Source organism: Tenrec ecaudatus, chromosome 17, assembly GCF_050624435.1.
Source record: "Tenrec ecaudatus isolate mTenEca1 chromosome 17, mTenEca1.hap1, whole genome shotgun sequence".
In the NCBI taxonomy this organism is placed as follows: Eukaryota; Metazoa; Chordata; class Mammalia; order Afrosoricida; family Tenrecidae; genus Tenrec; species Tenrec ecaudatus.
The window spans coordinates 52902306-52922665 of NC_134546.1; the positions used below are offsets into that span (position 1 = coordinate 52902306).

Sequence of the window (20360 nt, forward strand, 5' to 3'; positions counted from 1 at the left end):
GTCGTCGGTTTTGATAGGAAATTATTGTCTCCAATAAAGAATTTTATTAATGGTTACTGTTCACTAGTTCTAAATTTTCGATTTTGGCAGACCCCAAAGTACTGCGCATGGAAACATCTGCCTGCCTAATTACAGCGAAGGGGCCCCCTGTCAGGGATGAAATCTCCCCTTAGGCTCACAGTGTGTCTGGTTTTTTAAAAAAATCGTTTTATTGGGGCTCATACAACTCTTATCACAATCCATGCATACATCAGTTGTGTAAAGCACACTTACACATTCGTTGTCCTCACCATTCTCAACATTCGCTTTCCCATTGGGTTCCTGGAATCAGCTCCTCATTTTCCTTTTCCCCTCCCCCTCCCTCCTTGCTCCCCCTCCCTCATGAACCCTTAATAATTTATAACTTATTATTTTATCTTATCTTACATTGCCCTGCATCTCTCTTCACTCACTTTTCTGTTGCCCATCCCCCAGAGAGGAGGTTATAGGTAGATCCTTGTGATCGGTTCCCCCTTTCTACCCCCCTTCCCTGGCCGTATCGCCACTCTCATCGCTGGTCCTGAGGGGTTCATCCGTCCTAGATCCCCTGCGTTTCCAGTTCCCATTTGTACCGCTGTGCATTTTTGAATGATGGGAAATTACCCATGTAAGAGGTGGTGACTGTACTGGGATGCCTGCCTGCATTGGAGTCATTGTTTTCATTCCCACAAGGGTTTCTTTCCTATAGTTCCACTCTAGAGATGCCAAGGGGTTCCTCGCTTTCCATGTGGGCCTTTAGGAAAAGGTTTTACTGAATCCTTATTACAGGGGTTTCTGGTGAAGTGCCAAGTCCACGGTTGGTTAGTTATATGAATAAATATCGGTTTTACTGGTTCCCAGGTCATCTTTAAACATCTTCTGCAATACAGTAGGGATTTCCCTGTAAATTAAATTACCTGTAACAATGACAAGTGTAGTATTTTATGCTCACTGAACTTTCCAAGTGAGATTCCTCAGTTGTGCAGTAAAAACTCAATTCAGTAAAAAAAAAAAAAAAAAAGAAAGAAAGAAAGAAAAGACCAGAGGTGGGAAATGGGAGTTAGTTAGCCAGATTCACTTTCAAATAAGATTCTACCACCACCACCCCCAGGAGATTTCTCTAATAATAATAGAAAGCTCTACCTACGGGATGAGGCAGGAAAGGGGTGCCCAGAGATGGGTAAAAGTATGGCTATTACATCACAGCAATTAGTACACAGGGGGAAATGGTATAATTCTGGGAAATTCAGCATCCATGTGGCTGGATTAGAATGAAAATTCTCTAAGAACTTTCATACTTAATGGATTGTGGAATTTTAGTACATAATGGATTGTGAAAGAGAAACCAGTCTCCCTGTTTTGAACATAAAATCATTTACAGCTCAGTTTTATCAGAGATGAAAATACTTGGTTTAAGCGAGGTCTTGTCTAAAATGTTGGAAATCCTGATCTCCCTGCCTGAGGTGATTTTTCCCATTTGAGGATGAATTGTCCTTGCTATGTTAATGAGGCAGGATTAGTACAGGGTGTGTTTTGAGATATAAAAGAGATTAACTGAGCAAACTAGGAAGCAGAAGGGGTGGGGGTTGGGGGGCGATGACAAGCTACAAGATCCCCATAGGAGCAGAAGCTGAGAGAGCAGGACCTTCTTCCAGAGCTGACAAAAACGTCCCTTCTAGCCTGCATTCAGAGGAATAGCCTCCTCAACTGTGAGGAAACAGACCTTTGTTCAAGCCCCGCCCCCGTGGTGTTTCTATGATACCAGCACTAGACAATTGTTCTTTACAAACCTGGAGATGCCGCCTCTACTGATGGGTGTTTGTTTGTTGCTGCTGTTAGGGACCATCTTGTGGCTTCAGACCCACAGGGACCCCGTATACAACAGAGCCAAACGTCACCCAGGCCCTACCATCCTCACAGCGGTTCTTGGGTGTGAGCCCATGGTTGCAGCCACCGTGCCAATCCATCTTGGCAAGGGCCTTGCTCCTTTCCTCTGCCCCTCCGCTTCACCACGCACGATGCCCAGGGCCGGGCATGAGCTGGCCATACTTTTGAGCTGTTCTTTCCAAAAGGGTATTCACCAAAGAGAACTGGAGAATTAGCTGAATGATCATGCTGAGGAGGGAAAACGATGAACAACACGAACTATTTACCGGGCGGAACCTTTCCCAGTGGGGTTAGGAAGCAGGAAGTCCTGAAGTCGTTTATGAAGCAGATGTAGGGTAAAGTCCAAAATAACAAAAAACAAAAGGCCTCTGAGGCCATATCCACTCACAGTGACCCTGTAGGACAGAGCAGAAGCTGACCCCCACGGCTTTCTCCTGCAGAGCTGGCTCAGTGGGTGCCAACAGCAACCTATTTCAGTTAGTCGTGATGCGCTTAAATACTGCGCCACCACACTCGTTTTGTAGGGCAGCGTAGAGGCCTCAGGGATGTATACTTCCTTGAAGACAGATACCTGGGCTCAGTGAAGGGAGTTGTGTGGCCCTTTACAGACTGGCCCCTTGCTGGTGGGCACAGCATGGAGGGTCCAGAGAAATGGAACAGAAAGGGAGAAGGTGTGTGTGTGTGTGTGTGTGTGTGTGTGTGTGTGTGTGTGGTGGGGGGGGGGAGCACAAAGAAATACTCAATTGGGACCCAGATGTGGAGTGGGGTGAGGAGTGGCTTCAATTTATAAAGCACTTTGGGGGCCCCAGCAGCGATCCTGCCAGATAGAGGAAGTGTTCTGTGAGCCAGATCAGCAGCTGGTGGGAGAAGGCCAAGGAGTAAGGGGAGGCCGGAGGAGCTCACAAGGCTAGGGTACTCCCAGTGGGTCCGGAGACAGAGCTTTCGAGGGCGAGGTTTGAGTCCAGCAGACCCCTACGCCTTGGGAGTGGGAAACGGAAGAATGGAGCTATGAAGAGTGATCCCTTCCCAGATAGATTACTGAGGCCCAGGAATTTTGGAAAGCGGGCACCAAGCCCTGGAAGAAGTGACCGGGAGGTTTCCCCAGCTGCGCTGGGAAAGGGAAGCAAAGCAGAAGGGGGGAGGCACGGATGTCCTGGCTCAGGCTCACAGGGTGAAGGGGTCCAATCAAAGCACCCCATTGCCAATTCCAGGAAAGTGGAGTGGGAGAGGCTCTGGAACTGGGCAGGAAGCTGCGGCCCCCACTTCCTGTTGGGCTTCCGGGGTGACGAGCCCCTGCAGCTCTAGGGGGAGCTGGGCGGAGGGGGGAGTTCCCAGCCGCCTGTCGGGAGCGCCTAGGTCTGTGAGGCAACCATTCCGAGGCGGCTCTTTCGGTTTGACGGCGGGTCTGGGCGGAAGGCTGGGCGAAATCGTGGCTTTGGGCCGGCTGGGCGCGCAGACTTGGTCAGCTGCGCAGGCTGTGGACCCAGGCGGGGCCTTTCGACTCCGGCCCGCGCGTGGGGTCCCCGCCCAGGAGGAAGCCTGTGGGTGGCACTGCGGTCCCACAGATTGGAACAAGATGTGCCCGCGCTCACCTGGGCGCCACGCTCCACGGGGGGAGGGCTTGCAGTCATAAAACCCCGGAGAGTTAGGGCTTAAATCACGCTGGTCCGGCCGAGTGCAGCTGGGAGGGGAACTTGAGACCGACGGCGGCTGTCGGGGTCGGGAGGCACCGGCCCGTCCCTGGCCCTTCAGGCGACTGTCCCAGGTCGCAGCAGCCACGCGCCTGGGGGTTGAAGGAGGGCCCAGCTTCGTCTGTACCAAGTCCCCTCTCCTCGGCCAGGGCCAGGGAGACCCTTCAATTAAATGTTTCATTGCGAATTCTCCTTTGGTTTCGGGGAGGTTAATCACAGCTGTCTCAATTATTTATGGCTTTGGGGCAAATTTCCGACCAGATCAGAAGTATATTCGATGGTGCGGCGGACTCCCTGCGGCCAGCCACCAAGATGCGCCATCGGCGCCCCCAGGCACGCGGGTTCGGGAACTGCTCGCGGTTGCGGTGCCCCGACCTGGCGCTAAGTCTCCGGAGGAGCTCGCCGGGGACACCTGCTCCCGCCCTCTCGCTGTCCCGGCCTCGGAGGAGCGGCGGGCCACCGTCGAGGAGCAGAGCGCGGTCGGGCGGCTGGGCCCCGGGCTCCATCTCCGGAGCGGCACCGGCTCCCGAGGTTCCCCTCCGAGCCCTGGGCGCCGGCTCGTCCGAGGCTGGAGGGGCTGCCTGAGCGCCAGTCCCGGTGGTTCGGACTGGGGAGGCTGGAGCCACGCGCGGAGTGGCGGGGTGTGTGTCGCGCCCCCCCCTCCGCCAGGCTTTGGCTTCTGTAGCCCAGAGCTACAGGGTCACCCAGCAGTAGGGACACACAGTCAGGAATGAGTTCAACTTTTTTTTTTTTTTGAAATTGGACTTTATTCGCTCTTGATTACAAGAAAAACAGAATATAAATAACTCGGCAGCTTTGTGAGGCTCCAAAAAGAAGTCTCCGAGAACATTCGGTCGGTTTAAAGTTTGCTTCAGAAACAAAATAAAAAAACGTCTGTTTTCCAGTTCCCCATCCTGATGATCTGGAGTCTGATAAAAGCTCGGATCATAGATCAATCCCCACCCCCAACCCCGTCATTTTTCTTGGTAGTGGTTGGTCTTTATCTGGCAGAAATTATTGCTGATATCACCCAGTGGGCAGCTTAGCGATGGCGGCGGCGAAACCAGGGGCTAGAGAAGTCCAAGTCTCCCAGATGGGCGCTTCCCCGGCAGCAGAGCACAGCGCGGGGCACTTTTATTCAGAGCCCTACGCGGACCCTCAGCTGTGTCTACAGCAGCACTGCTAAATTTTGAAATGATTTGAGAAAAGGCTATAGGCATAGTCATTCTGAATGATCTTTTTACATTTTTTCTTTTTCTGGAAAATTCTGGAGAGTTCAGCAATACTATAGGAAGTTCTCAGTCTTGCAGGCTAGGAAGAGTTTAGGCAGACCAGGAAGCACAATGTTCTAAACTCATTTTAAATGGATTTCAAAAGACTACGTAACCAGAGTGCAAAAGTATCTTTAGCGCCTCACCTTTAAAAGGGAAATTTAGAGCAAGTCAACTTTCAGTTTTTAAAGATACTTTAAGAACTGTGTCATCATCCCTGCCCCTCCCCCATTGCTTTAATTAACAATAGGTTATAAACACTAAATAGGAAATAAAATTGTATTGCAAACAGAATAAGTTATTTTATTACAAGAACAAAACAGACTTTCTAACTTGATGTCTAATTTCACCTATGTTACAAACACAAGGTATATATTACGATGGGATGGAAGTTATCCAAATCCAAATATTGTGCATCAATGAAGCAGACCCAACCTGCACGGTTAGACAGAAAGCAGAACTTCCAAGTGTCCGCAGCCATTCTAAACAGTGCAGAGCATCAACCTATCGGCAGTGCCGGGGCAGCAGAAACATGTGACTATGAGCTGCTTCGGGCGGGGACAGTTCAAACGAACAACTGAAAATATTAACGAGGGTTCTCAAACGCAGGTCCAACCCAAACATTTATTTTTTCTCTTTGCTCAAGAAAAACTGGCGAGCTTCTTCCCAGGCCTGCTGAGGAAATCTGTTGGCTAGCTCAAGATAGTCTTGGGAATCCGGGGATTTTCCTGAGAGAGGAAAAAGAGAAATATGAAATAAAGAGAAAGAAAATAATAAGGCTTTAAGTAAAAAAAAATAATTCTTTAACGTTTGAGAAATTAAGCTTACTTTGATATACGGGTACTCAATAGAGACATCTATTTCAAATAAGCCATGATATATTATTTTTGGTAAACCAGGTTATTTATTGATCTAGCATAAACACATATCTGCTTTGATCACAATGCAGACTGTGTTTCTTCTGTCATATCAGAGACTAACTGCCATGTAAAATGGGACCCCAAAATTGCTTTTGAACTCTAGTGAAAGAAGACGGCAAGTTATAGTGAACAAAATGAAACGGTCACATGAGCTCTCTCTGAGCCAGCACATCTGTACCTAAGCTGTGGTATTTGTCATCTAGTAGTCTATTGAAAATGGTCAGATGTAGCACGCAGTTGCCCACCTCACCAAGCAGAGAAACAGTCGGGGGCTTTCCTGGCTGGTGATGCTGGCAGAGCCACAGCTGCCTTTGAAAACCAGAATTTTCCTCAGCAAATAAGCCTGAGGTGGGACAGAGCTGTTTCCCACGTAGGGAAGGGGCTCGCCTGTACGGTGCACGTACAACATTCTGACAGCGTTTTACAGGGACATAGAAGTCCACATGAAGAGAGGGGTCCAAGGTACAGGTCATCAAGGGTGGCAGGCACCCGCTCTTTTCTGACAGACCCAGCACCTAGTGATGACCTTTGATAGCCAAGCACAGACCAGGTCCCAATTTGTAGGTGTGTGGCTTACGCCCAACGTGTGGCTTACGCCTGCTGTAGTTGGGGGAAGAATGAAAATCTGAGAAGACACCGCAGAAGGAAAAGAAAGGAGGGGGAGGCTCTTGCAGACAGGCCGCGGGAGCCCCTGAGACTGAGGCGGCAAAGCCTGACTCAGTCTGCTGTCAGGAGAATGCGCAAGGAAAAAGAATGCCATGTTTCCTATCTTCCAACAAACACCACCACACCAAGCTGCACCAATTAGCGAGGGGTACACTAACAGATGTGACCTAAGTGTTTGTATTTACTCACAACGGGAAAGAAACTGCTTTGTGAGGAATAGTTACAGCAACTGATTTCTCCTCAGTAGCCTGCAACAGGGTTTAAAAACAAAACACAGTAACCGGCTGTGGCTGAGTGAGCCAGGGCAGAGCTGAACTTGTACACCACTTCTGGCGGAGACGAGAGGTATTGGCTGTGTTCCTGACGGGCATTTCCAAGAAGCTGCAGAGCTTTCTGTTGACTTCTCTGGGTACCTGGGTCCATAGAGCATGGCTTTCCCCCTCTTACTGTTTTTGTCAGGATATCGTAATGGCTTTAGTTGCAGTCTCTTCTGTACATGTTTCAACACCTGTCGACTGTATTTGACTTTTTCTTTTGTGGAAGAGTACAAGGTCACACACACACACACACACACACACGGCCCCCTCTTGAGTAAGGGCTTCTTGGTGGGTGCCCCGGAGGGGCCTGCTGGGTGTAAGCCTTGGACTGGACACTTGAAAGGCTATCAAACTAATGGGAGAGTTTGGTCCCATTTGGATTAGAGCTTCGATAAGAAATGGGATATGTGTATTTCTCAAGGACAGTCAGGCTATCAGAATATTTAAAAAACATAAAAATGTGTTTCAACGTTCTACATCTCCGACCCTGGTCTTGGGAACACGCCAGCAGGAACACCATTGGAAAAAATGATTATAATATAATATAAGTACAACTATTTCTTGACCCAGGAATGTTGGTAGTTTGATAACTTTACACAATTATTTTCACTAAAGAAGTTCAAAGACTTAAATTTAGGGGAAAATATGGGTTACAATTATCGGTGCTATGAAGCATCTATGGTTTCAGAATGTAGGTGGGTCGCTTAGGTCAGTGTCCCACAGGGCTGTTGAGTCGTTGCTCCCCCGTGTCCTATCTTGCACGTTACTGAGTGTGTCGTCGCAGGGACTCAGGCGGAGCAGAACTGCCCTCCGCTGGGGCTTCTGTGCTGGAAGCCTTCGGCCCTTTCTCCCACGGTGCAGGGGGCCAGACCCGCTGACTTCTGTGTCCTGAGGCTCCTTAATCTTGCAAGTGATGGGCAGAGAGTACAGGAAGCTGCTTTCTCATCGATTTCCCCGTATCTTCCGATCCACTCGTCACTTGAGGGCAGAATTGACTTCTTGTCTGCCTGAAAACCCACGGTTAGCTGAAGCTCCCACCTCTTTTGAGTTCCCTTCCAGAGCCAGGGAGTGGGGAAACCCAGGGCCGCTTGGCCAACACTCACATGCAATTCAATTTCCAAAGGAGACGTACCTTTGGGCTGATAAGGCTGGTTATCGGTCTGACCTGGAGCATGTGCGAAATCCTGCCGGAGACAAGCAAAGTTTGACACCAGGGCTGGGAACAGAGGGTTCCACTGAGTGAGACTTTGAATGAGAACATGGCTAAGGCAGCCCCCCCCCCCCCCTCCACTGGACAACCTCCTTTGTGTGCTTCTCAGGGAGACTAGACGGTCTTAGCGGGTGCCAAACGGAACACCTCACCCAAACTCACTCCCTCAAAATGAGGGCAGAATTGTGAAAGCGTTTCTGAAAGTCACAAAGATAAACGCACTGACATTCTGGTGCTAAATTTCCAAGTCTGGAAATTGGACTTTTTGCTGGAAAATGTCGTTCAAAAGGGCCACGAGCTTGTGGACAAATTCCACTGTCTTTTAACTCCATTTTCCACAAAAGTTTGTGAAGCCCCTCAAATACAATACATATTGCCCAGTGATATCTGGATATTAAACCAATACATATTGCCCCAAATCTATACAGATATTAAACCTACCGTAGAGCAGGGTCGGCAAACGTTTGAGACGGAAGAGCCAATCCTGTCCCTTGCAACAACTTAAAAATGATCCAAGAACCATAACTATATATTTACCAACAAACAAAATCACCATAATCTGGGATAACAGCCTTTGAGAATTTTCCATTTTACTTCTGAGAACGCTGCAGCGTGCTGAGCCCTGCCAGTGAGCATGCAACACATATGCACTATGCACATCTTCAGACACCGCTTACCCTCTGCTGGGTCTGACTTGAACACCATTTACAGTGTGTATTAGTAGTCACATACGTGGGGGCCTTTCTGTACACTAAAGCCTAACATGCATTCCCTTGAGCACATTTCTACAAAAGACCCCGGCCGGTCATTCCACTACCCCGCTCTCCTGTCCATGTAAGGATCATGAGGGATCTTGGTAGCCATTATAGAATCTGGGTTAGAATGTGGACTTTCATATAACGGACAAGCTAGATTTAGAAGCTTATTGGGATCAGAGTCAGATGAAAACCCTTAATACCCAGGACCTTTACTTTAGCTGCTGATACCATTTGTGTTTTCACAGTTTTCCACGCAGTTGAACAAGTGGGACCGATACAAGATCACCTGTGCTCGAACATTCCCGTGTCTGCTCACCTTCTAAAGCAGCCCCGCTCCCTGCGAGGCCCTGCCCCGTTTCCCACCTGGCTTTCTCCAGTCCACTGCCTGCTGATACTGCTTGACAACTCCACATTTGCCATCAAAGAGGCCTTTAGTGCTCTTCAATGAAGTAGCCACGAAGGCGGGATTTCATCTTATTGTTTTTTTGGACGGGATTTGTTGATTTGCTGTTACATAGTCCCAGGACGGAGCCCTGGTGGCACAGTGGTTAAGGTGCTCAGCCACTAAGCAGAAGGTCAGTGGCTTGCACCCACTAGGTGCTCTGAGGAGCGAGCTGTGGCAGGCTGCTCCTTTGCAGAGGTACAGCCGTGGCAGCCCACAGGGGCATATTCTACTCGGTGCTGTAGGGGGTGTGAGTAGAGGCAGTGTGTTCAGTTTTGGTGGCATCGAATGATTTCCTGTTGAATGGCAACAATAAGTATATCTATTTTAAAAGACCCCAATTTAAAAATTCTCCATAGTGTCTTTTTTTCATCAAATTAATTCTAAGGTGCTACGAATTTTTGCAGCAGCTTACATATTGATAATCTATGCAATACTATTAAGAATGCATTAAGATTTAAATGGAACCTTAAGATCCTTTTTCAGATTCATACCCTATCTATACATTTGACTAAACAAAATTTAGAATCTGGAACCCAGCCTCAAAAGGGCTCAAGAAAGCTGACCACAAGTCAGCTTGTAACAGAATCAGCCGACTTGTGCTTCTTAGTTGCTCATCTAGGAGAGAACTGTTTAGGACACAGAAACCACGACTGGCTGTCTCAGGTGAGGGCGGCTGGGGGCAAGTCCGGAGCCGGGACCAGCCGGCAGGAGCGGCTCCAGAGCAGTGCGCTCCGTCTGTCCGGCAGCACAGCAAAGGAAAGGGGCAGTGCGCCGGAGAGCCCGCTTAGGGCCGTTGCTCTGAAGAACCGCAGTGTGGTCTGCCGGCCAGGCGCTGTCATGGAGCCCAGACGCCCTGTTTTTTTGGGGGAGGTGAAGGGGTGCCTTTTGGAAGAAAAGAGGTTTCCAGTGAATAACGATCAACAGTCATACAGAGATGGAAATCACAGGGTCAGCCGGCAAACGGGAAAGCACAGCCATTTGTAAAAATACTGCTTTGCTACTGGACTGTGGCTGAGGTGAGCCCTGCGGGAATTTAAGTGGATCAGAAAAATTAAGCCGCTATGCACAGAAAATATTGACTTAGAAATTTATAAATAAGCTGGTTTTAAAGGCCCCGTCTTCTGCAATTATTAACTATTCCCTCTAGCTGGACTGAAAAAGCAAGACACATGTTAGCAGTTACAGCTTATGTTTCGCAATCACATTTATTTTTTAAATGTCTAGAATAAATAAATGGAAGTTTTCACTGATCTATCTTGAGCAACTATTATCTGTTTTCTACGGTCAGACGGGGTGAGGGGAGTGGGGGTGAGGGATACAGGGAAAGGTGACTTTACCAGTGAAAGACTTAAAAAGAAAAATAAAGCCTGGCCGTCTCTAAAAACATTTTCTAATTGCGGGTGTTCCTTTTTTTTGGGGGGGGGATCTTTCCGGTCCAAATTATATAGCCCTCCGCCCAGTTCCATTAGCCTGGTTATTTTAGAAATGAACTTCCTGGCCCAGAAGTGGGTGGTGTTCTTAACAAGATGCCATGGAAGGTCTGAGGAGTAAAGAGCTGGGTGGCTTTCCCTTCTGAATGGCCCTGGCTTCCATCAGACCTGGCGCTGGGGCAGGAGGCATCATGGCGGAGGTACCTGAATGAACGTGGCCAGGAGCACGCTGCTCATCTCCTGCTCCAGGATGACCTTGTTCTGGCGGTTGTTGTAGCAAGCGGCGATAAGCGAGGGGAACAGCACTCTGATCAGCCGTGGGTCGCTGAAATACTGGAAGGGCAGCTGGCAGAGCTTCTGCAGCACGGTGGGGTGGCGGCCCGACTGCACAATCACCTGAAAGGGAGGAGGAGCCGGGTCAGCTGCGCACCCCCCCACCCCTCCCGTCTCAGGAGGAGCCCTGGAGAAGCTAGCCGCCCAAGGCGTGCAAAGACAGACTCCTCATTCCTTAATTTAAGGGCCACGAGAAAAGACCGGAAAACTAAGCCATCTCATAAGAAAGAGCTTCGAGAGCTCTATAGCCATTTTTAAATGATTAGAAGCCAAGAGGAGCCGTGCGGCCACACAGGGATCCAGGACCCGCATCCAGTGAACAAAGGACCGTGCTTGGCCCCCCTGACCCCCCGCCCATCCCATCCCCAGTAGCCATATTCCTAAAAACTGCCAAGGTCACCCTCTGCTGGCCCTGCCCTCTGCAGCCCAACTTTGCGCACGCCTATACTGAGCGCTAATGTATCTATTTCTCCTGGGGCCACCCCCGGGAAAGAAAAGGCAATTGTCTGGGGAATGGAAACCGTTTCGGCAAGCCCAGGCCCCAAAAGATCCTTCCTCCGGCCCAAAGCCCGTCTCTGTGTTTCCATCCGTGCCACTGGCTCTGCTAGGAGGGCTGTTTAGACGCAGGAGACTGATGTCTTGGAGCAGTCTAGGTTTACGATTGTGCGTTTTAAGAAGGGGGCAATGCCATTAATGTGCCCCAGGGAAGCCCTCCTCATTTACTCTCTCAGCCTGAGAGGTAAATGAAGACATGCCCGAATCTGATCTGTTTTGAGTAACCCTGATTAGACAGTTCTAATGAGAAAGAGCTGGGGAGCCCCAGTCCACTTGGTGGGAGAGGAGGAAGCGCCCAGAAGGTTGGTAGCACTGTGAAGCTGGGGCAGGACTGTAAATTGTCGTTGGCAAAACACACTTTTACAGGTACACACCCAGACAGGCCGGCATGCAAATGAAAACCAGAAGGACGGACCGAAACAGCAGAGGCAGGAGAAACATAAATTACAGGGATTTACAAGTTTTCAAAGTCCTTTTAACAATACCCTAAGAACACACTCTCAGATGATAATGCAGTTTGGTTTAAGAACAGAATCAACAAAGTAATAGTTCACATATTTCAGTTCAATAGCTAAAATGACATCAAAAACCTTTAGGGAATGTTGATAGGGACTTGCTAATACCTTCCAATCCAGAAGGAATGCTAAAGACTCACGCTGTGTGACAACCAACCCAGCACAGGGCGGTGCGCTGCCATTCTTGACACTGGCAGAGAAACACATAGGCCCGATCATGTACTTATTGATAAAGCATTTACGTAGACCTTGATTTTAATTATTAGCTACCTTTTCTGTGACCCAGCCGAATGGTCGTCACACTTCAGAAAGTATAATAGTATCATTACTTGAAGTCTCCCCCCACCCCTTTGGACAAAAATTAGGAACACCCCTGACCCGCTCGGAACTTCATTGTTAAAATGCTATTGCTGGAAGATTCACTACATTGAAAAGATAGTAAGCTGGGCGGGCTGGCTGGCAGGGACACACTGTTAGCGCCTGGTTCCCGGGGAATTCACGCCATGGAACTCACTCATCCCACTGGGCTCCTGAGCCTCTCAGGGGCTGGCAGAGCGCGTGGGGCAGGGCTGGTTATCAACTGATGGCCATCATTTTCAGAGGCAGAGTAGGGCTCCAAGGAAACCATGAAAATGTCTAGCAAAACTCAGATTTAGAAATGACTGAAACTGGGTTTCCAACTTGCCCTCAGGTGATCCTGGGTGTGATGCTAAAGGTGAGTTGTTGTCGTGTGCTTTGGCCTCTTTACCACAAAGGTGAGCAGTTTGAACCCACCAGTCCCTCTGAGGGAGAACGATGGAGCTTTCGACTCCCGTGAATAGTCACAGTCTCGGGGACCCACAGGAAGGGGTCCACTATCCTGTAGGGGAGGGTCACTGTGAGCGGGAATTGACTCGAAGGCAGTGCGTTTATTTCATTTCTGCATCCCTGCCTTCACTCAACGGGCTTGGTGGCCGTGGGCAAGCTGCTGAATGAGTCTGGGTTTGGAGGTGATGGTTTTTTGGGAAGAGGCATGTTTGTTTGTTTTTTAATCATTTTATTGGGGGCTTGTACACTTCTTATCACAATCCATCCAACCATCCATCCATCCATCCATCCATCCATCCATCCATCCATCCATCCATCCATTCATTGTGTCAAGCACATGTGTACATTTGCTGCCATCACCATTCTCAAAACATTTGCTTTCTGCTTGAGCCCTTAATATCGGCTCATTCCCCCCCTCCCTCCCTGCTCTACCTTCATCATGAACCCTTGATACTTTATAAATGATTATTATTTTGTCATATCTTACACTGTCTGATGTCTCCCTTCACCCACTTTTCTGTTGTCCATCCCCCAGGGAGGAGGTCACATATAGATCCTTGTAATCGGTTCCCCCTTTCCAACCCACCCTTCCTCCACCCTCCCAGTATCGCCACTCTCATCACTGGTCCTGAAGGGATCATGTGTCTTGGATTCCCTGTGTTTCCAGTTCCTATCTGTACCAGTGTACATCCTCTGGTCTAGCCAGATTTGCAAGGTAGAAATGGGATCATGATAGTGGGGGGAGGAAGCTTTTAGGAACTAGAGGAAAGTTGGAGGTTTCATCGTTGAGGTAAGAGGCATGTTTTATTGAGCCTACATCCGCGTGTTAAGTGGACAGCTCAGTTGGATTTTACAAAGTGAATCCCGAGAAACAGGCGTGACCAAGAGGGTTGGATTCTTTACACAGGGCTCACTGGGGATGAGATCGCTACATTCTGAGTCTGAGAGACCACGACAACAACGGGGCTGTGTCCGAGAGCGAGTGCTTCCGGGGCTTCTTGGAGAGGGGCAGGGGCAGCACCAGCGCCTCCATGATCCACCAAGTAGAGGACGATGGGCATGATTCCATGGTCCCAACCGCCCATCACTCTTTCCTTTGGTCTCTGAGGGAGGGAGGGAGGGAGAGAGGGAGGGAGAGAGGGAGACAGTGAGCAGGCACACATGCAGGCTCAGTCCATGACACTCCCTGTGGCCACTCCCTCTTGTTTTTGGAACTGTCAACAGTGCCGGGAAGAAGTGGCCTGAGAAAGAGGAAAATTGCCTGCTGGCAGTCATGCTGCACTTTGGTCTGAAAGGGGGCGCCAGGGGGGCCTGAATGCTGGAATTAAAGAGGGATCGGGTAAGGACAAAGAAGGGAAGTCTCTTGTGGACAAGCGGCCGCATGGATTTTTTTATCTGCTGGCCCTGGGCTCCGGGGTTCCGGCAGTGTGCTCCCCACCACACGAGCTACAGCTCGGGTACCCCAGAGGCCGCGTGCCAGAAGAGAACTCTGAATTCAGCAGAGGTGCCGGTTGCCTCCTGTGCCCAAGTGCTATGTTAAGTGCTATAGAGACAAGGCGGGGCATAAAGAAATGATCTCCCTGCAGCCTCCACAGGAAGGTGAGGTTGGCAACAAAGGGCATCAATTTGAGGTGTCTGGGCTCTGAGAGAGGGCAGGATGGGGTCTTAGGGACCCTCCTGGGAAGGGGAGCTCGCTCTGCTGAGCTGAATGTAGGAAGCTGCTCTGAGAAGATGGGTTGGACCTCGAAGCCTGGAGCAGATCTGGGTACCGGTACCTAGAAACTGTCTGTAGGTGGGAGACAATTTGGTAGAAGCGTCAGCTTAGAGATTCACTGTCTGCCCGGATTCATCCTCTGCCACCAAGCCCTCCTCGCCAGGAGGGTGTTCCACTAGAAAGCCTGCCAGTGCTCATCAGGCGTGATTCAGAGCTGAGTGGCTTTCCGAGGTCAACCGTCTCTCCGTAGCTACAGGCCCTGAGGCCTCAGCCTGGAGGATGCAGGCGGCTGGTGGCCCCCGGGGCTAGGCCTGCTCTGCCCCTGCTCTGGTGATTACTGAACCCCGTTCGAGCAGCAGGGTCCTTTCTTTAAAACAAGGTAGGTGGCAACCTTAGGGCTTAGATGAGAATCCAGTGAGACTGCGTCTGTGAGCACAAAACCACAAAATGCTGTGAGCTGTGAGGGCTTTGCTGGCTCTCCTCGATGGTTCACATAGTCACATGCTTGGCTGTTGGCCAAAAGGTTGGCGGTTCAAACCCAGGCAGACCTTCTGTAGGCGGAAGACCTGGTGATCTGTTTCCATAAAGCTGACAGCCAAGAAGACTGAGAGAGAAACCCTCCTCTCCCGAACTCTACAGAACAGGTCGACTCCGGTGACAAGACCAAGGATCCCAGATGACTCCACAGCATCTGACACCAGCTGGCCCTCGAGCTATCTTCTACTACATCGGCACCCCACCCACGCAGGCAGGCATTGCTCTTAAGGCCCCCTGGGAACCCAGTGCTGTGGCCTCTCCCTGGCCTGCCTGCACAGGAGGGAGCTACGCAAACACTGTGGGGATGCCAGCCAGGATCTTGTGGCAGAGGAGTAGGAAATGCGTTCTGACAGCTCTGAAAAGAAACCCCCAGTGTGAGCACGATCTAAGAAACACAGGTAAGCAGTACGCGGAGACGCAAAGGTTTACTCGCAGAGGCTGCGCGCGCACGTGCGCGTGAACGGGACGGTGCTACATTTGTCGATGTGAAGACAGAGCAGGCCGGCCCAGAGCTAGCGGGCTGTTGTTGTGAGCTCCTGCTTCAGACCAGGCGGCGCTTCTTCCTAAGGACTGAAGGGAACTGTGGAGCCCCGGATGCCTTCCCAGCCGGCCTTTCCTTTTCAACCCAAAGACACCAAGCTTAGCTGTCACGTTTCTAAGTGTGCAGCTGAGTTCCTGCTTCCGAAGGACAGAAAATCAGTCTTCTACCACCCTGTGCTGCAGGGCTGGTCAGGGCCTCCAAGTGGCTGGAACAAAAGCACTCAATGTTGAGGGGCCCCAGGTCAACAGGCTCCTTGGTGCCTTGCCTGGGGAAGGATCGCAGGTGTGTCTGTCTGTCTGTCTGTCTGTCTGTCTGTCTGTCTCTCTGAGCCAGCAGACCCTCTCCTGACCCACTGGTCTCAGCTCTGTCCATATCACATGGCTGTAGGGTCTAAATAGCTAGGTGCTCAAGAGTGGATTTTTGGGATAACCTGTTCCCTACCTTAGAAGGGAGCTGGGCTTGGAACTTACCCTCCGTGTTCTGAGCATCAGTTCTGAGGGTTCTGGCTTGGGGTGTATTGTTAAGAGGAGAGCCCCCCTTGTGGATGTGGGTGGTACTAGAGTCTAACTGTTGGAAGGGCTCCCAGGCCTTCTTAGGACACCGGTCTGCTACAACATCCGCTCCCCCAGCACAGCAGGAAGTTCGCCTCCCAGCAGAGACAGTCAGTCCCCAATAGTCTATCAAGCGCCTCTCCTTGCATTAGCTGGGCCTCTAAACACCCCCCCCCCCCTCCAGAGGGCTGACTATCCTCTTGTAAGGAGACAATACTTAAAGCCAGGAGACAAGTCCCATGTCCGCCAGCCAGTCAGGGGTGGAGCTCGGCCTAAGCCTTCTCTTTCGCCTCCTCCAGGGCCACGGGGGTCATGGGCCTTGCCTCTTCGCTGGGCCTGAGCTCACTCTCATGCTGGCCGGCAGCCAGCTTCTTGCACGACTTTGCCAGCCCAGATGCAGATGAGGATGACAGACTGTACTCTAAACAGAAGAAACCAACCAACATACGCAGACTGAACCAACACAATAAGCCTTTCTTCAAAACCCTATATTCTTCTTGGCTGGGTATCAAATAGCCAGCTCTTGGCGTACGTGCTGGGCTGTGCCAAGGGTTTGTCTCAAATGATCAGACAGAAAAACTTGAAATTGTGGAACGGTTGGTGACAGGGCTAGACTCTCGGGAGTGGACTGCTGGAACACGTGACCCTGACATGAGCACTGTCTGGTGATTGGCTGAAGCAGCCCTGACAGGCTTGGCGGGCCGGCAAGCTGGGTCTCGGAGATGGAGACAAATGCCCTCGTGTAGGAGATTGTCAGGCACAGCACCTTGGACCGCTATTCTCAGGGAGCCCCGGGGGAGCAGTGGGGTCAGCGTCGGGTGTCAGGGGCACGGGCAGCAGTTGGAACCCACCAGCCGCTCTGCGACAGACAGATGAAGCTATCTGCTCCTGCGACGATGTCCAGGCCTGGAGGTCCCAAGGAGCAGTTAGGGGCCTACAGGGTCACTCTGCCTCAGAAGCCACTTGGTGCCAGTGGGGTAGCCTATGATTTGTTTGTAATACGGATACCTGGTAGGCTAGTTTTGCCTAAAAGTTCCATCTAAAACTGAACAGAAGGCGATGGAGGGAGGGTACCAAGCGGGCTTAAGTCTGGTCTAAAGATGCAATAGGCCTGATGGGAGGCTGCAGACTTTGTGTCTGTGGAAGGCCATGGGCTAGGCAGGCCCTTGGAGAGTCTACCATGCTATGTAAACGGAAAGCAGCCTGATTCTCCTCACCCGCAGGGCCCCTTTCCTCCAACTGTGACCACCTGGAATGCAGCCAAGAACCAGGAAGCGAGCAAACCGGCTTTTGAGCAGACAGATCAGGCCAGTCACCAAACACTCACTAAGGATCTCTCTGGCCCAGGACGGCTCTCAGTGCTGGGGAGGGACGAGTGAGCCAGACAACACCCCGGCTGCCCTCACCAACCACCCTGTCTTCCCACCCTGTCCAGCCCAGGTTGAACCAAAGTGGGTCTGGGGCTGACAGCAGCAGGCATCTGCACAGCAGACAGGGGCCTGACAACAACAGAAGAAGCGTCAGCTAAGACGACGAAGTGCAGGGATAGGAACTCAGATTGTTTCAAGGACAAATAAGAATCCAGAAAATTGTCTGGAACCATCGGGTTCAAAGTTGTCAATCTGTCTCCTTTTATCAACTCGTCTTGAGTGCGCGACTGCGTTCACAGGCAACCATCATATACCCCGCTACTGAGGTATAGAGAGACTTCAAAACGGGCTTTCACATACATGTGAATCCTCGTGTGCCAAACGCCATTGTAGGAACTCATTTCTGAAGGAATAAAAAAAGTCACATTCTAGATATTTCCGGTGAGCGGGACCAGACAGGATTTATCCCTTTGGGAATCACTTTGCACGGCACCAGGCACTCGAGAGGCATCCACGTTGCATCAAGCATCAGGACTCAGTGTGGCCCGTGACATGGACACATGTTGCTGTTTAGACTAGGCACGTGCATCATGGTTACGAGGGGCAGGCAGGAGGGAGGCGGCGAAGAGAGCCCAGTGCTTGGGGGACACTGAGCCTTTGTTAAGGGTGATGGCAGAATGTGGGCAGGGAGAGGGGTGAAAATGGGGGAGCAACCTGATGAAACACACCTTCACTGAGCTATACACATGAAGGTTGCTGAAACAGCAAATATTTTCTTACCCCACAATTAAAACAAACAAACAAAAAAAACCCCAAATGTATTTGGGATCATTTGCTTAAGAAGTTAGGACATTGTGTAATATTTTAAGAAATAACCAGAAATAATTAACTGGGTGCTTTTGGGGAAAATTTAGTAATCTGCAAAATTCCTTTATATGGGAACTGCGATTCCCTGACCATGCCCGAACCTTGATAATGAATAATAACAGCAAACCAGAGGAAGGTTCTGCAGCAATGCTTCTGTGTCCTGTGCACGTGCAGTGGACACACCGAGGCTCCTACAGGAGCATCCCAGCTTTTCAGAACTCAGCTACACTCCAGGAAACAGCACTGAAAGCGTCAAGTTGTGTTGCCTACAAACTCCGATTCTGAACCCACGCATGGTCCTGGCTCTCCCTTCTCGAGGAGGACAAGGGAGACCACCCACGGTCTTCACGTGCTCTGCGTTTTCACTGACCCCTTCTTTTGCTCCCCTTCCCAGAGAGCCAGGGCTCAAATCCTCACGTCACTGGGAACCCAGCTCCCGCGTGAACCTTGGACCAGAAGACAGAACCACTGGCCCTGCCAGGTCAAGGGTTAGGGGACACTGTTCCAGATGGACGTGCAGGTCCTCAGGCAAGGGTGCACAGACGTGCGTCCCCGGCGGGCAACAGTGCCATGGCTGTAAACTGCTAGGGCAGGGGCTAAGGCCTTTTTATGTATTGCTGTGTCCCAGTGGCTGGCAGAGTGCTCAGTACAGTGCCTGACAAACAACACCTGGTGACTAAGAGATGAGCTCGGAGCTCTGGGCCTCGAACCAGACTCTGGAGGCAGAGGGTGGGGTGGGGTGGGGAGCAGGGGGAGCCGTGCCTTCTCAGCCCAGGGCCTTCTGGGCCTTCAGGTGACACCGTCTCTGGATTGCAAAACCGGCGGACGAAGCCCTGCCACCAGCACCCTGTCTTGTCCCACTGTCTCCTGGCAGGAAGGTACAGAGAGTGGGGGTGGAACGCAGAGGGGGAAGCTCCTTTCAGCAAACACTGCGACCTGGCCTGTCAAACTCAGGGCCAGACCAGTTCTGTCGGTCAGTGTGGCAGGGAGGGGGCCATCGAGTCCGACAGAAATGTATACACAGAGTTACGTCTCACCAGGGCAAATTCTTTACGTCTAAGAATTCCTGTTTTGTTTCTCCCCTTTCCTTGTCAGAGACACGATGTCCTCAACAGAGGGGCGAAAATAGGTGTCTAGACATCTGAATTCATTCAGAGAGGCAGCGGGGGGAGTTTGTAAATCATCGGAACAAAGGATATTTTTCTAGCAGAGCAGAGACAAAGTGGTGGCTGCATTCCTCTCTGCGAAAGTGGCCCGGCTGCAGGGTGGGCGAGGGACCCACTGTGGCCGGCGGCCAGCACACTGGCCACCCTGCTCTCACTAAGCCTCATGACGCCCGGAGCCTGGGTCTCGGGTAGGGTAGGAGCAATGTGAGAGGAGGGGACTCAAGGCCAGTGACGTTAAAAAATAGAGGCCTGCTCTGAACATTTACACCTTGTTTTACTACTCTGATGCCTTGGGGAAAGGGTAGAAGTGGCTTTGTGAAATATTTCAGCACAAGATTTTGACACATCTGTCCACGTACATAATCGAATCAGAATCGTAAGTAAGGAAACACAGAGGAGACTGCCCGGGCCAGCACTGCCCACAAACCTCTGTCCTCCCAGCTGGCTTCTGCCCCAGGGTGATTTCTAGGCTGAGATTAAATGTGGCAGGGGGAAGGGCAAGAGGGAGGCTCTGTGAGCACGGGCTCTTCCTGGTGGTCCCTGTCCGGCAGGAGCAGGTGAGAGGGGCAACGGCAGACAGGAGGCTGCTCCCCATCAGGCGAGTTAGCTGCAGGAGGCTTGGCTACCAGGCTTTGGAAACCAGGTGATCCCATCGAAACAAAGGTGGTTCTGGAGCGCTGAGAAGGGGGTGCTGCCCTGGGGGAGGAACCAGGGCTGCACCGTGGGGCTCTGGTGTGGAAGCCTGAGGTCTTTGCCCCGTTCTCCACGTGCCGGCGGGATGGAAGGTGAGG

General features: G+C 51.0%; 1 protein-coding gene across 3 annotated transcripts in view; it reads right to left on the reverse strand.

The window, feature by feature from the left end:
* Nucleotides 1-4362: 4362 nt before the first annotated feature.
* Nucleotides 4363-20360, reverse strand: part of SCAPER (S-phase cyclin A associated protein in the ER) — a 414928-nt gene continuing 398930 nt past the window's right edge. For all 3 annotated transcript variants that reach the window (XM_075535309.1, XM_075535310.1, XM_075535311.1), the window contains 3 exons: nucleotides 10818-11009; nucleotides 7903-7954; nucleotides 4363-5595 (listed from right to left, as the gene is read on the reverse strand). In XM_075535309.1, coding sequence (XP_075391424.1) covers nucleotides 5492-5595; nucleotides 7903-7954; nucleotides 10818-11009 — 348 coding nt within the window. In that variant the 3' untranslated portion in view covers nucleotides 4363-5491. The remainder of the gene's footprint in view (nucleotides 5596-7902; nucleotides 7955-10817; nucleotides 11010-20360) is intronic.